This window comes from Bubalus bubalis, chromosome 19 (genome assembly GCF_019923935.1).
Source record: "Bubalus bubalis isolate 160015118507 breed Murrah chromosome 19, NDDB_SH_1, whole genome shotgun sequence".
NCBI lineage: Eukaryota > Metazoa > Chordata > Mammalia > Artiodactyla > Bovidae > Bubalus > Bubalus bubalis.
In genome coordinates, this window is record NC_059175.1 from 6,596,951 (window position 1) to 6,613,193 (window position 16,243).

The window sequence follows — 16,243 nt, forward strand, 5'->3', positions numbered from 1 at the left end:
TTCCTCAGATACAGCATTATTCCTCTTAATTTTTAGTCTTTCCCCATTCCATTATGTTATTCGGAAAGCTACACTGTGGAGTGGCACGAAGCATTGGGTAAGAATTGCAAAACTACATAGGATCTATTTAGTTGTTTGCTGTTGACTGTCATTATGTTTTAGTCATGTTTTCATTCAAGGATTATTAGATGCTTTCTCACTGACTGAGTCCTTTCAGTTGATAGTGATTTTCAAGGCTTTAATCAGCTGCAAAGAACTGAAATTAGGCTTTTACTATATATATGTGTGCTATGGTTTTCTGAAATTTCTACAATAAAGAATATACTTAAGTTTTTACAAGTCTGCCCATTTTTCATGATCTTGAAGGTAGCAGGGAGAGGGGAAGGTGGAGGTGCTGAAGTGTGGGGAACAGAAGCGTCCGAGGCGCAGAGCATTACTGGAAAATAGACGCCATGGTAGCGTCCGGTCCTGAGTGAGTGGGGGCCGGTGAGCAGAGAGAGGATGATCAGCTAGAGCCAGATAAAGGAGAGGCCACATGCCAGAGCCCTTCTCTTTGGTCTGGTTTCCACTGCTAAATCCACGATTATTGCATCCCACCTGACAACCAAACGGCTTAGAATATATATATAGGAAATTGTTTTAACTCTGGTAGGCCGGAGGAGTAGGTTACCTTTTAAAGCAAACCCATCAGTAGCTACAGTGCTTGCAAACGCCCTCTGAATCCATGTACCAGTTTGGCTGATGGAATGATGCTTACAGACAATCTGACTAGGACCCCAAGATGTCTTTGTTCCTCTGCTGCTTCCCCAGTTTTTGTCCACTTCCTGTTTGCCTGATGCTGTTTTAGCTTTTTTCAGTTTCTGTATTGCACTTGTTCTTCTTGGCCTTTGAAATCTGAAATTCTGAACAGAATTCTGTGTGTTTTACACTGAGAATATGTTCTACTTATTGTGTTTTTAGCTCCTTTATTTCCCTCCTTGATTGCCCCGACTTGTAGCATGCACCGTAACTATAGGTTTCAAACATAAAAGAGGAGATACATGAAGGAAATATGTCTTTGAGAGGGGAAAACCATTTTCTTTCCCTGTGTCTCTGGGCACATGTTCACAGGTACTCTACATCATCAGACTTTACCAAGCGTCCTCCTGCAACACATGCATGAGGTCTCAGGTGCGCTGTTGGCATTCACGTAGAGCCAGCGTTGACGTTCTGGACTTCTTATAGAGTGTTAAGGCAGGCTTCTGTCTTTTTGCTGGAGGCTCTGTGCTTAAGAGTATGGACGGTATTTAAGGTTTTATGAATCTTCCCTTCATAACAGAAGTCTGATCTGCAGTCTAAGGAAGAGGCGTTAACATCCTTTAATTTCTTTAGGCTCTGAAGAAAGCTGATAAGCAAATTTTGGAACCCCTGATGAATCTTGAAGTGACAGTGAGCAGAGATTACCTCAGCCCTGTCCTAGCAGACCTGGCACAGAGAAGAGGGAACATTCAGGAGATCCAGTCTCGCCAAGACAACAAAGTTGTTATTGGATATGTTCCCTTAGCAGAAATCATGGTAGGTACTCTGTGACTAAATCTACATATTTTACATAAATTGCTGGAGAAATCCCAGGGATTCTATCCGCACGGGTGTGGATGTGTGGGGGAGGGCTTTCCAGTCGTCCACAAAGTTTGAGCTGTGCTCTACTAAATGTGTCGCCAGCCTCAATGACCGTTTTTCCATGCCGAGCACTTACCTACTTCCACTATTGCTGGCCCAGCCAGTTCTTCCTGTCATTCTTTTCCCCGCCGCCTCTCCTGCTCTAGGGCAGGCGTCTAAGTGCCAGCAGAGTCTTTACCAAACGCTGGGACTGCGGAATGCTTCTGAAGCATACCCCCGATCCTGGTTTTCTGTCCTCCACGGTACTTACCAGATTTTTCCTGATAATGGTCAAAAGATGTGCAGGGAGAGATTTGAGGCTTAACTTGGCAGAGATAACTAACTTAAATTATTTTGATTAGGGTTATTCAACTGTGCTTCGAACATTAACATCAGGCTCAGCTACTTTTGCCTTAGAGCTGTCTAATTATCAAGCCATGAGTCCTCAAGACCAAAGTACGCTGCTCAGCCAGAGACGTGGCCTGTCCTAAGTCCTTGGAGGGAAACTCAGGAGCACCTACCGACTTCGTTTTCAGTAAGAACAATTTAAAAGAGAACTTGAACAGGCGGTGGCACCGGTGGCTGCTCCTTCTACTTTAGAGCATGAGAAACGCGCTTTGATGTTGACGGTTAACGTACCTCAGCTGTATTGTCTATCTAGTAAATTATTACTGTTGGTAGTTAAGATTCAGTCTTTTGGAATACACTGAGTGATAGATATCACAAGGTTTCTGGTTGGTTGATTTTACGCTTGTCTCACAAGAAAGATGTCAGTCTTCTAATGTATAATAAGATGGAGGTTCAATAAAAAGACATTTTATTCAAAAACATGATTTTTAAAATCAGGTTGATTGTAGTATGGATGACTGTGGGCTCTTTTCCCATATCTTTCTTCTGTTTCAGCTCGTTTTTACATTCTGCCCTCATGCTCACAATATCCAGTAAAGAGAGGTTGTGCAGCTATTCCTCGTCTGCAGGACAAGTATAAACAAAAGATGTTTTAGATTGATATAATTCATGTCTGTCTTAAGAAACTTAGTAGCTCAAGTCAGAATCACTAAACCATACCACAGATTACTAAAGAGAGATTCATAATTAATGGAGAAATAGTTGCCAATTTTTCCTGATTAGATCACTACCTGTTAGGTACATACATTTCTGTTTATACCAAAAAACAAAAAATCCCAATAAGCTAGCTAACACTGCTGCTAAGTCGCTTCAGTCATGTCCGACTCTATGCAACTGCATAGACGGCAGCCCACTAGGCACCTCCGTCCCTGGGATTCTCCAGGCAAGAATACTGGAGTGGGTTGCCATTTCCTTCTCCAAGCTAACACTAAAGAAGGTAAAAAATCACCTTGTACTTCACAGTGTCCTAGCCTGACAAACGTGTCTTACCTGACCATTCTGCAGCGGTGTCTTGTTAGCCTCCTGTAGGCATCCTCTAGGTCTGTGACCTCCTGGGGACTCCAGAGTCTCTCACCAACAGCACTAGCCCGAGGCCTAAAATTTAAACCACACGTCCCCCAAGGCAGTTTACATTCATGATTTCTTCAAGAAGCAAACCACACACTTGGGCAAGTTTGTAGTGCTTTCCCGCTTGGGTGGAGAAGAGCAACTCAGGCCCCTTAGTCCACAAGTTCTCCCTGAGGTTCCATACCATAATCTTGGAGTAAGGTTAGTTGCATCCACATACTCTCCCCATATGCAGGCTTCTCCACCAAGGACAAGCTGTTTCTGCTCCGGAGTACCTAGATTACAGTCAGTGGTGTGAGTTAGGTGGTTGCAACCTGAGGCTCACACACAGAGGCGGCGCTGGTTTCTGGTGTTAGCCTGGGGCAAGGCTTCTCCCTGGGAGTCAGGAGGACCTTGGGAGAAGTTCAAGCTGTGGCACAAAAAATGGTGGCAAACTTCATTGCCGCAGCTGACCCCGTGGTTCAGAGTATTTGTTAGCGTGTGTCGACTAATGTAGCAGGCCAGTAGTAAAGAGACCATTTTATTTTGGTTTTCTGCAAACTTCTTTGGACACCAGAAGCACTTCCCCTGGTTGCCTGTGGACAGTGTGCCAAGGAATGCAAGGTGGACTATGCTAGTGAGCACCACTCCTGCCTTCAGCACCTATCTTCTGGTATCAAAGAGACTAGGTATCGTCAGTAATTACGACTTCTTGATTCTCAGAAAATGCTTTTGGAGAAACAGCTGACAGACCTACAGGTTTGAAACTTTTTAAACACCAGAACACTTTTCCTCAAAGGAAATTGTATATTAAAGTCTAGTGTACAAAACTGGACAAAGCAAAACTGTTCTTAAGGGGTTTGAGAGCCTAGAGTCCCACCACTCAGACATGCCCACCCCCAAGGATGCCTCCTCCTCAGAACCCGGAAGCCACCGAACAGGACGCGATCCCTACTTAGGTGTCTTACATCGCAGAGGAAGCTCAGAGGAGAGACAGGCTCCTGCAGTTAGGCCTCTTTGAATGCATAGTGACAAGTCTTATCAGTGTAAGAGAATCTTACTTTAGAAGTTCTTTCATGTAGGAAAGAATACAGTTTCTTTGACAAAGTTTAAAATGACACTGAGTTCAGTCTGTTGGATTATACACAAGGAAAATCAAGGATCAAACATAAAAGGGAGGATAGTAGGTGGTACCTAGGTAAAGATTCCCTGGAGGGCGGGGAGGGTTTGTAAAACCTAACACGTCAAGTAATGGTGGCTGCTTCACTTACCCGCAAAGTTAAGAGGCTTCACAGAGTAGTACTGTCTCCAGTCTTGCCCATAATTGATTATGTCTAAGTACCAAGGAGCAGAAATGATCACAGGGAAGCCAGCTGCTGTAATGTTCTCTAGTTCCTTATAGAAGTCGCCCATTTTCCACACTTGAACTACTGTGCCTGGTAGAAGCTATTACAGTTACAAGTAAAATATGTATTATTAGGTCTCGCAGCTACAGCAGATGAAATTAAAAGTCTAAGGCACTGTAGCTAATAACTAACTCTTTAAGATCCTTGACAAAGCAACGTTTTCTTCTTTCCCCTTTCCTTTTTGAGGTAATATCTAATGCTATTTGTAATAAGGACTTAGACATTTCATCAAACCTTAATATTTAATATTTAACTTTTTAACTTTTGTCTATATACAATACCACATAGGTAATGAATTAAAGCTTTAGTCCCATTTCTACCACACTATTTTACTTACTTTGGAACTTACAGGATGCCACTAACACTCCTGGAAAGATAATACAAGTAGCTGGACTTTCAAATTTTCAGTTGCCCCACAGGAAAATAAAGAATTCTGATTATGTCAGAGAGAAATGCCTTAAAATAAAGTGTACTTGACAGTGATGCTTAAAATGAAGGTTACCTTAACAGCAATAAAGACTCATTCTTATCTGTTTGTTTTGCCTTTCTGAAAAAAGGAGCATTTTTCACAGTACTTCAATTTGTTACTAAGAATGAGATGGAGAGGGAGGAGGGAAGATGGGAGAGATGAGGGGGCAGCACTGAAGAATGAAGTAAATGGAAGAAATAAATAAATACCATCATCATGGGTGTTGGTGTGCGGCTCTTGCCTAACAGCAGCTTAAACGGAAAGGTAAGCTAACTTCCCCCAACATTACAGGGAAAGCTTAGGGTTCCTTCCATCTAAGGTGTTAAGAGTACTCAGTTCAGTTCAGTCGCTCAGTCGCGTCCGACTCTTTGCGACCCCATGAATCGCAGCATGCCAGGCCTCCCTGTCCATCACCAACTCCCGGAGTTCAGAACCACACGCAGCATTAGTAACCTCTCACCTTGCCTTCATCATCATAAACCTCTTGCCAGACTATGGATCTCTTCTTCATGGTTGAAATCATATCCAAAACCCTACCATTGAAAAAAATTACAAAGTTATTTCAGACCACAAACTTAGCAGTGTGTGTAAAGAATGCACACTTTATACCAAAGACTGCAACACTGAGAGATGCCTTTTAGTATGTGCGTGTGAAGCCGCTTCAGTGTCCCACTGTCTGCGACCCCATGGACTGTAGCCCACCAGGTCCTGTGTCCGTGGGATTCTCCAGGCAAGAATACTGGAGTGGGTTGCCATTCCCTCCTCCAGGGGGTCTTCCCAACTTAGAAATCGACCCCATGTCTCCTCCTGCATTGGCAGGCAGGTTCTTTACCACTAGCGCCACCTGGGAAGCCTTTCAGTACAGCACAACTTTATAGCAGAACAAGCTAAAGTTGGGTGGTGACCCCTGTGGTTCCTTCTTTCTAGCACATGGTCAGAACCTGACACAACAGAAGGGTTCAACAGTCGTTTGCAGAATGAATCAGCTCAGCATGCTCCCAAGATAGGAAGATGTGGCAGTTCATAAGGACGTGTACAAACAGCAATCTTGGTTAACCTCTGAGTACCTTAGAATAAAGGAAACTAGAAACTATCCTGTGACGGCACCTAATAACTTCCAGCAGTGCTGACAATCAATTGACAAATTATCTCCTGACATTCAGACAATGCTGGGTGTTAAATGCAGGATTAAAAAAAACAAAAAAGAAAATCGGACTGCATCATGAGAAAAGCTGAATAGGAAAAGGCTAGAATCTGGGCCTGCTCAATGCAGGGGTTGGCAAGCTACCCTGCAGTGTGTGTGTGTGGCTCACGAGCTGAGAATGGTGTTTATATATGTTAAGTGAAAGCTGCTCAGTCATGTCTGACTCTTTGCAACACCATGGACTATACAGTCCATGGAATTTTCCAGGCCAGAATGTTAAAGTGGGTAGGCTTTCCCTTCTCCAGGGGATCTTCCCAACCCAGGAATCAAACCCGGGTCTCCAGCATTGCAGGTGGATTCTTTACCACCTGCGCCCCAAGGGAAGACCCTTTTTACATTGATCAAGTGAACTGAAGTCGCTCAGTCATATCCAACTCTTTGCAGCCCCGTGGTAAAGCACTCTTTCAAAAATATTAAAAAAGTATGCAGCCATATGCAGGCTTGCTCAGTCATGGCTAACTCTGCAACCCCAAGGACTGTAGCCCGCTATGCTCCTCTGTCCATGGGATATTCTAGGCAAGAATACTCGAGTAGGTTATCATTTCCTCTTCCAGGGGATCTTCCCGCCTCAGGGATCAAACTCACATCTCATGCACTGCAGGCAGATTCTTCACTGCTGAGCCATCGGGGAAGCCCATGAAACCACATGTGCCCCGTGAAGTTGCCAGTAATTACTGTCTGGCTCTTAACAAAATCAGTTCACTACTTTTTACCACAGGGCAGCACCGTCTAGTAGATCTTTATCTTCAGGGATGGAAATGTTCTGTATACGCACTTTCCAACACGGTAGCACTCGTCTCATGTAGCTGTTGGCTCCTGAACACGTGAGGTGTGGCTAATGTGACTGAGGAACTGAATTTTTAATTTTCTTCAAGTATAATTTAATACAGCCACATGCGGCTGTGGCTGCCATACCAGACAGCACAGGTATAGAGTAAAAGCAATGCTGGAGTTGACACAATGAATTCCAGGAGCTAGACGGTGAAGCCTTCCCAGGTAGCCTGGGTTTTCAGCTGAGTTCACAAGAGCAGATAACTGCTACCACCCTACGTCTCAACAGTCACTGCAAAAGGGTTGGAGTCACCATGTTATTGATTTAAAGAGAATAGTGGGTATTGCACCCTCCTTTATGATTTTTCATCTGTACTTTGTGTAACAAAGATTATAACATGTACACTTGGAAAAGGAATGGAGAGAAAATGAGAAAATAAAATAGTACTAAATAAGAGCTTCAGTTCACTCACTCAGTCGTGTCTGACTCTTTGCGACCCCAGGGACTGCAGCACACCAGGCCTCCCTGTCCATCACTAACTCCCAGAGTACTCAAACTCATGTCCATTGAGCCGGTGATGCCATCCAACCATCTCACTCTCTGTCGCCCCCTTCTCCTCCTGCCCTTAATCTTTCCCAGCATCAGGGTCTTTTCAAATGAGTCAGTTCTTCGCATCAGGTGGCCAAAGTATTGGAGTTTCAGCTTTAGCATCAGTCCTTCCAGTGAATATTCAGGACTGATCTCCTTTAGGATGGACTGGTTGGATCTCCTAAATAAGAGCTTAAACTTTTACAAAAGGCACTGATGAAATAAAAATGAGTAGGCTTTCAATAACTTACATCTGCATATAGAAAGATTGTAGTTTCTTAAAATTTTTGCCAAAGCCTTTGTTCATCATGAAATTCAGGACTGCTGGATTGGACTCCCTTAAACAAAAACAGTGATTAAAATTTCATTAAAAGTTCAATATGCCCAATCGTTTTAAAGCAACAGACACCCCCAACATCATTTATACAGATGGAAATGTATTAAAGTTTGTAAAGAGCAAAATAAGCCCATTATGCCTAAATTAAGCCTAAAATAAGCCTAATTATGCCTTAAAAATAAGTCTAAAATTTAATTATGAGTTATCTTAGCTTTCCACTGCAAATAATTTTTTTAGAAGCTGATATCGTGTAAAAATGGCTTTCCCTAAGCTCCCATGTCTTTCTTCCATCTAAGGCTATTTGCACAGAAGACTTTCACTAGAAAAATCTCTCCCACTTAATCATTATCCTCTTCACTAAAGCTATTCTTGTTCTCTATTTAGTTTTTTTTTAATTCCCATTTTCTTCTGCATCTTAATTCTCCTTCCTATAGGCTTCTGTCAATAGCATCAGTATGTGAATTCTGTAAACAATTCACCGTCTTAGGAGTTGTGGTCCCAGGTTAACACCTCACAGAGATGTTCCCCCAAGTCTTCGCTTTTCCCAGGGACACCTCTATACCTACTTCAAAGATAAAAGGTTTTAGAAAAGTGGAGGAGGGGGGCAGTTAACAGATTTTCATACCAACAATGAAAATCTACTTCATCTCCTCCCAGATGAATGAATTCATCTGGAAACACAGTACTAATTTCTTTGAAAAGTTTAGACAGGAAGCTGTAAGTTGAATTCAATATAGGGTTTATAGGTCCAAAAGTCCCAGATGGCTCTCTCGCATGATAACATGGAGTCAGGAGGTCTTTCTGGCCTAGAAGGAAACATGGAGAATCTTTTCTGAAGTAGTAGTTCAGTCACAAAGACAAGGCTTTGCACATGATTATACTACTTTATTTTGTTGAAGATATATGTTATACAGAAAAAGATAAGCGTGTTTACTCAGAGTTACTTTGGTAATTTCTTCAGATAAGAAAAGGGAGAACTAATTCCTGAATACTGCCCCTGTGTTGCTTTGCTTCCATTTCCATCAGCCCCTCTGAGATTTTACCCATTTCAGATACTATCTCAAATACTGGTGGCTGGTGGTTTAGTCACTAAGTTGTGTCCGACTGTTGCAACCCATGGACTGTAGCCCGCCAGGCTCCTCTGTCCATGCGATTCTCCAGGCAAGAATACTGGAGCCGGTTGCCATTTCCTTCTCCAGGGGACCTTCCCGACCCGGGAATCGAACCTCGGTCTCCTTCACTGTAGGCAGATTCTTTACCAACTGAGTTACAAGGGAAGCCCCATCTCAAATATAAAGGGCTCCCAAATCTTCAGCTTGCCCCAATCCTTTTCCTCAAGTTTCAATCTATATTTCAAATTCCCTGCTGAACACAATTAGCTTCCCTTCAAATATAATGCAACAGGGCTTCCTCGGTGGGTCAGAGGTAGAGAATCTGCCTGCCAATGCAGGAGACTCAGGTTCGATCCCTGATCTGGGAAGATCCCATATGCGGAGCAACTAAGCCCATGCACCGCAACTTCCGAGCCCACCTGCCACAACCAGCGAGTAGCCCCCGCTCGCTGCAACTAGAGAAAAGCCTGCGCGGCACAGAGACCCAGCATGGCCCAACATAAATAAAAAATACAATTTAACAGAAACTAAAGTCTCTCCCCCACACTCCTTCTGTAGCTTCCCAGTTTTCACATTCTGGTAAGCCAGTCACCATCCCATCAAGGCTCTCGTCCCTTTCTTGCTGGAGTCAGTCAGTCCCCGTTTTAGAGATGGGAAGTCTGAGAATGAGATGTTCTATAACTTGCCCAGGGTCACTCAGTTGATAAATGCGAGAAAATGAAAAGTGAAAGTGACAGTCACTCCTTCGCATCTGACTCATTGCGACCCATGGACTGCAGACTGCCAGGCTCCTCTGTCCACAGAATTCTCCAGGCAAGAATACTGCAGTGGGTTGCCATCCCCATCTCCAAGGGATCTTTACCTCCCAGGGATAAAACCTGGGTCTCCTGCATTGCAGGCAGATTCTTTACCATCTGAGCCACCAGGGAAGCCCATAACTGCCAGAAGCAAGACTCAAATCCCAGGCAGTCTAGCTCCAGGAGCAGTTCTTAAGCAGCCAGCAGTGAAGAATCCACTGGCAATGCAGAAGACCCAGGTTTGATTCCTGAGTTGGAAAGATCCCCTGGAGACCCTTGTCCAGTACTACCACCTGGAGACAGGCTACCCACTCCAGTATTCATGGGCTTTCCTGGTGGCTCAGAAGGTAAAGAATTCGCCTACAATGCTGGAGACATGGGTTCAATCTGGGGTTGGGAAGATCCGCTGGAGAAGGGCATGGCAACTCTCATGCACTGTCCTCCAGCTAAATGCCTGTCCTTCTACCAGAAACAAGAATATATTCTTTGATCTCTCAAGAACATTTTAGGTGTTACTTCACTCATGTAACTGTTTAACTCACTTTTCACGTTCTACTTGTAATCATTTCTTGTTTTATCTCTTGTGTTTATACTTTAGGCAATGCCTAGACAGTGACCTGCTCGCAATAGACATATAATAGTTATTGAATTACAACCCTCAATAGTGCTACCTTTGTGCAACTCACAAGAACGAAATAAGCAAGCACCAAGTCATGAGATGCAGGAGCACACGTGTTCACTTTTAGCAACTCACAAAACACCTTACCTTTTCCCCAAGACTCCGTATGCCCAGGGCTATCAAATTCTGGCAGGACGCGAATCCCTCGTAATCGGGCATATTCAATCACTGTACGGACATCCTTTGGTGTATACACATGAGACAAAGAATAGCTTCCCTGCAAAAGTTACATTTATTAAAATTAAAATGTATGAGCTGTTCATGGTTCTGTTTGTACTTTGGTATCTGCCAGCCGACTTTTCAGGTATGAAGTATTAAAAAAGTCTTATGTGATGTTGGATAACTCATTTAAATTATCTGTTTACTGTATCTTATCAGTAAGCTCTCAGCACACTTTGGGTTAATTTCAGGTTTACTGACAGAACTATCTATTGACAGAACCAGCACCTTGTTTTAGCAATGTCTACCATCATGCTATTTCAACCTCATGTGACTGACCGTATGACAAAACAGAAACAATTTGTTCTACTCCAAAGTGAAAATTCTGAATATAATGCCTTTGTCAGTTTTAGAATCAAAATTCACACAATATTACAAAACATAGCTGTTGGCATTCAAGATACTGCCAGCAGTAAAAATTCCCCTTGAGATGCCAATTTTTTTCTTTTTAATTAAAGATTACCTTTGGTTCTGTTTTATGTTCTTGAAAAATAAGTATCAGTGGAAAATAAAGGTCCATTAAAAGTGTTACTATGGCACATCTCTCAAGGTATAAATATATAAATATAAATAAATGCTCAACTCCTTAAAAAGTAGTCTTGCCTTCCCCAATCCCAACATCAAATCTGAATCAAGACCTAAGTTTATAGTAAATACAGGGGACAGAAGAACATATTGACACTGGATGGGCAATCAACAAAACCCAGATTGTGCAAAACTACAGGACAAACTGAGCTTCGTTTCCTCAATGAAAATAATAAAAGAAAAATAAAAAGACACGGGCAGGGATGGGCACCCATAGATCTAAAGAGAACAGAAATATTAACTGACCTCAATGTATGGAGTTTATTTGCATCCCACTGCAAATAAAACAACTTTTTTAAAAGAAAAAGGCACTTGGGCACACATGAATAATGATTGGCTACCTGGATTATTGCTAATTTTTTAGCTGTGATAATGAGTTATTTTTAAACAGGGCTTTTTACCAATAAGAGATGATGCCTGCGATTACCTTCAAAATAATGGTGGAGGGGATATAGGTGCTGTAGGATTGACCATTTCTTGATTATTGAAGCTGAGATGAGGAAGTGGGAATTCATTAAATTCTACTTCTGTATATGTTTGAAGCTTTCCATGTTAAAAGCAAACAACAGGAGTGCTGCTAGGATTTCAATCCAAACCACATCAAAACTTTAAGGAAAGGTTTGGAATTGTGACCAGAGGACTAATTCAGGGTCTTGGCTCTGCCCCTTCATATCTACAACTTTGCATGAGACGTGCAGCTTCTCTTGCTGTCAGTGACTAGCTCTGTAGTACAGGGGATTCAGTGAGACAGTAGTAAGGCTTGCTCCCTGCTTCACTGGTCTATAATTCAGTCAATTTGAACACTTCTAACACTACATTATTTTCTATGAAGGAGCCATTATCTCTTAAGATTGCCTACTTCATACAGTTTTTTAGAGAGAAAAGAAGTTGTCATTTACAGAATTCAGAACAATTCTTGCCGGGAGCCGGCGAGAGACATTCCACTCGTGACAAAGGTCATGAGGAAGGGGGCTCGGCATACGCAAAGGCGGGATCGAGCCTCGGGAGTGCCCCCGGATATTCTCGAGCATCTACCCCCCAAAAACCAGAGTCTGCCTACTTTATTGCTTTGTGCTCTCGCCTCTGACTTTACTGGGGGCTGTCCCCCACCACCATCTCACTCTCTCTGTCAAAGAGTTAACTTACAGCTCCAATTAATAAAGTTCCTGGGCAATTAGGAGTGTTTAAATCCAAACCCCTCAGATGGCTCTCTAACTCGCCTGACAAGTTTACCCGGACACCTACAGCTATGCATACGATTGTTTACAGTCTCCCAGCCTCCAGAGGCACGGGAAGCTTAAGATATTCAAATAGCTTAGAGCCTCTCAGAGAATTAGAAACTGTCAGAATAAAACTAGTAAAAGATTTCATTGATGAGCCAATGTTTGTTGCCAAGTTTTCACATCCCCTGAATTGTATCCTTGAATGTGCATTAATTAATATAGTTGGTATGTAGAAAAAATAAGTAGTGGCCTGGTGTTAGTAACTTTAGACCCTTAAGGTAGTAAATTCTTTCCTTTGTAAACCCATTACACATCCACCCTATAGGAACGTAATCTTATCTTCGGAGGATGGCGCCAAACCTTAAAATAATTACTCTTAGAGAAAATAAGTCTTTGTTGATAAGTCCTTGTCAAGAGTCATAAAATGTTAATAGGCCTCTGGCCAGAAGATGATGTAAATCACCTAAACCATTTGTATACGATAAATCTGCAGGAAAGAAACCCTGGTTTTTGATAAGCATCAAAGACTGCTGATTTTGCATCCCCTATTGTCCTCTATGTGTAACTTAGGGTATAAAAGCCCCTGTTGAAAATAAAGCTAGGGGCCTTGCTCACCAACGCTTGGTCTCCCCATGTCATTCTTCCCTTTAACTTCTAGCTGAGTGTCCATCTGGAGCGTGGATATCCTCTGCGACCATTTATTTGCCTGGGCTTCTAAGACCCACTCGAGAAGGTGTCTAAGGTGGGGCACCTTCCGCTATTCGAGAGGGCGCCTGCGGCCTCCGTGGTCAGAGCTAACCTGGTGTCACGGGTTATATTGATTTTCCGCGTAAACCAAGCCACTCAGCTTCTTTTCTCCACTGAATTTTCCTACTGAGCTATCCTCATTCTATTCCTCTTTATCATATCTAATTAACATTTGAATAGGTCGCCTAGCCCTCTCTCCTTCGAAGACCCTGGATCAGCCGGGGCTGGACCCCGGCAAATTCTGTTTAAAACACTTATAATACAGTTGGGCTACTTGATAAATATAATAATTATCTTTATGTTAATCACAAAAGCTTCAGGTCTCCTACATCCATTAAGGTTTTAAATTTGTACTTCTATAGCCCCATAAATGTTTACATTTATGATAACAATTATAAAAGCAGACCAATTTTGTGGACCTAAAATGCTCAGCAATAGCATATTAAAAATTTAAAACCATGAATATCTAACTTTTACACAAGAAACATTTAAGCTGCAAACTTCTAAGGAAACCATACCAAAATTTTTTATATACCAACAAGAATAACATGAATTACTCACTTTATTGCTTAATTCAGGAAAAGTGATGCTCTGATAAGGGAAAGACTGGTCATCCACCATGTGCCAGTGGAGAACGTTAAACTTATTAAAAGCCATGGCATCCTGCAAGCAAACAGGTTGAAAATTTATACACCTTAAAACCACAATGAGATTATCAACTCATACCTGTCAGAATGGCTATCATCAAAAAGAACACAGCAAATGTTGGCGGGAATGTGGAGAAAAGGGAGCCCTCATAAACTTTTGGTAAGGTTTGGAGGTTTGGACATTTCTCAAAAGACTAAAAATAAAACTTACTGTATGACCCAGCAATTCCATCTCTTGGTATACATACCCCAAAAAACAAAAAAAAACTAATCTGAAAAGATACATGCACCCCAGTGTTCACAGCCGCATTATTTACAATTGCCAAGATACAGAAGCAACCTACATGTTCATGAACAGGTGAATGGATAAAGATGTAGTGTATGTATATACAATGGGATTCTACTCTGCAGTAAAAAAAGAATGAAATTTTGCTATCTACGAGATGGATGGACTTGGAAGACATGATACCAAGTAAAGTAAGTCATACAGAGAAGGATAAAAACTGTGATAGCACTTACATGTGGAATCTAAAACATGCAACAAACTAGTGACTATAATAAAAGAGAAGCAGACTCAGAAAGAACAAACCCAGTGGGGAGAGGAAAGGGAAAAACAATTACATACCACAGATGTACATTCCAATTTATTAGTACTTATCTATATCCAGGATTGTTCCCAATGTGTCTGTTTCCTTTTAAAATTTCCTTTTCAACAAGGGAAGGATGTGAAGAAGTATAAATTTGTTTTCACTTTTCAAATATACACAATGCATATCATAAATTAAAACTTTAACTTTGCCCTACTGGAAGAGAGCCAGCTCATGAATTCCCAGTAGCTCTTGGCTACCACTATTGTGGTGTTTGGGAATAGAGCAGAGGAAAAATGGGATTTACAATTCCCACAATTCTGAGATTTTAGTGCCAACTCTTTCTTACAAATGAAAGAAATTCAGTACACACACAGCACAAATCCAATTAACGTTCTCAGAAATTTGGGGGTCACTGACACTGATTTTATGTACACTCTGGAGGAATAAACAATACAATATGTATATAAAATATAAAAGATGATATGAAGAAAATGGAGACTTTCCCTATCAGAGAATCAGAACATATAGCCTCCCCGCTCGAGATGTGGCAAGAAGGTGGAGCAGGAAGACCCTCTTACTCACCTCCTGCCATAAACACAGCAAAGTTACAACTATTAAGAGCAATTATTGATGAGAAAGACCTGAAACCTAGCAGAAAAGATGTCTTCAGAACTCAAGATACAAAGATGGAAACACACAGAGACAAGTAGGTGGGTCAAGACCCACAGTCCTGGGTAGATGACCCACAAATGGGAGGCTATCACAGTTGCAGAGGTTCTCCCCAAAGGGGTGAGGAATCCGAGCCCATAGCAGGCTCTGCAGACCAGGGGGTCCAACACTGGGACAGGGAGCCCCCAAAAACATCTAGCACTGAAGGCCAGCAGGACTTGAATACAGGAGAGCTGAAGGGCTACAAGAGACAGATTGTGCGTTTCAAATTTCACAGACTCTTAGTCCCAAGGCAGAAGCACTAATTTTTAAGAAGCCTGGGTCAGAACCTCTTGCTGATGTTAGCCTCCCAAAGAGGCAGGAAACTACTGGGAATCCCCTTGGGAACAAGAGCACCAGAGGGAGCCATCTGGGGAGCTGCTGACACTGGGATGTCAAGCGCTGTTTTGGAGTCCTCACTCTAGACTGTCAGCACCAGAGACTTAACTGCCCATCAACAGGCCAGCGCCAGTCCCGGAAGCCAGTCCCACAGGCAGCTGCCCCAGGGCCCAGCTCTGCCCACCCAGGGAGCAGCAGCCCCCACAGGAGGCAGGGCCTGTTATAAATGAACCTTATGGTAACTACAAACCAAAAACCTATTAATAGGCAACACACAAAGAAAGGAATCCAAACATAAGACTAAAGATAGCCATCACATGGCAAGGGAAGAGAGCAAAAGAAGATAAAAGGAACAAAAAGAACTACGGAAACAACCCAGAACAATTAACAAAATGACAGTACGTATATATCCATCAATGGCAACTTTAAATGTAAATAGACTAAGTTCTCCAATCAGAATAGAGTGGACTCCGCCATAAAAAACAAATCTTGCCATTGTGACAACATGGGTAAGTCTAGAGGATATTATGTTAAATACATCAGAGAAAGACAAATACCAAGGATCTCCATCTGTGAAACCTAAACAGCAAAATCAAACAAAAACAGACTCAAATACAGAGAACAGCTGCCAAGAGGGTAAGGGGTGGGTGAAGATAGGTGAAGAGGATTATGAGGAACGAACCTCCAGCTACGCAATACATAAGCCCTGGGAATGTAATAATACGGTA

At 42.3% G+C, this 16,243-nt stretch overlaps 2 protein-coding genes across 6 annotated transcripts in view; one reads left to right on the forward strand and one right to left on the reverse strand.

The window, feature by feature from the left end:
• Positions 1-2,468, forward strand: part of GFM2 (GTP dependent ribosome recycling factor mitochondrial 2) — a 55,296-nt gene extending 52,828 nt beyond the window's left edge. For 3 of the 5 annotated variants that reach the window (XM_025270855.3, XM_044932538.2, XM_044932537.2), the window contains 2 exons: positions 1,372-1,554; positions 2,001-2,468. In XM_025270855.3, the coding sequence (XP_025126640.3) occupies positions 1,372-1,554; positions 2,001-2,129 (312 nt within the window). In that variant the 3' untranslated portion in view covers positions 2,130-2,468. Of the gene's footprint in view, positions 1-1,371; positions 1,555-2,000 lie in introns of those variants that run through there. The other 2 variants (XR_006546629.2, XR_006546628.2) reach the window with 1 other exon arrangement.
• The window catches only part of LOC102407744 (beta-hexosaminidase subunit beta), a 33,057-nt gene continuing 19,252 nt past the window's right edge, over positions 2,439-16,243 (reverse strand). Inside the window, exons 6-14 of the mRNA XM_025270856.3 lie at positions 13,793-13,894; positions 10,545-10,674; positions 8,495-8,675; positions 7,784-7,870; positions 5,429-5,501; positions 4,365-4,539; positions 3,299-3,389; positions 3,037-3,141; positions 2,439-2,609 (exon numbers count right to left, since the gene is read on the reverse strand). Coding sequence (XP_025126641.3) covers positions 2,549-2,609; positions 3,037-3,141; positions 3,299-3,389; positions 4,365-4,539; positions 5,429-5,501; positions 7,784-7,870; positions 8,495-8,675; positions 10,545-10,674; positions 13,793-13,894 — 1,005 coding nt within the window. The 3' untranslated portion in view covers positions 2,439-2,548. The remainder of the gene's footprint in view (positions 2,610-3,036; positions 3,142-3,298; positions 3,390-4,364; positions 4,540-5,428; positions 5,502-7,783; positions 7,871-8,494; positions 8,676-10,544; positions 10,675-13,792; positions 13,895-16,243) is intronic.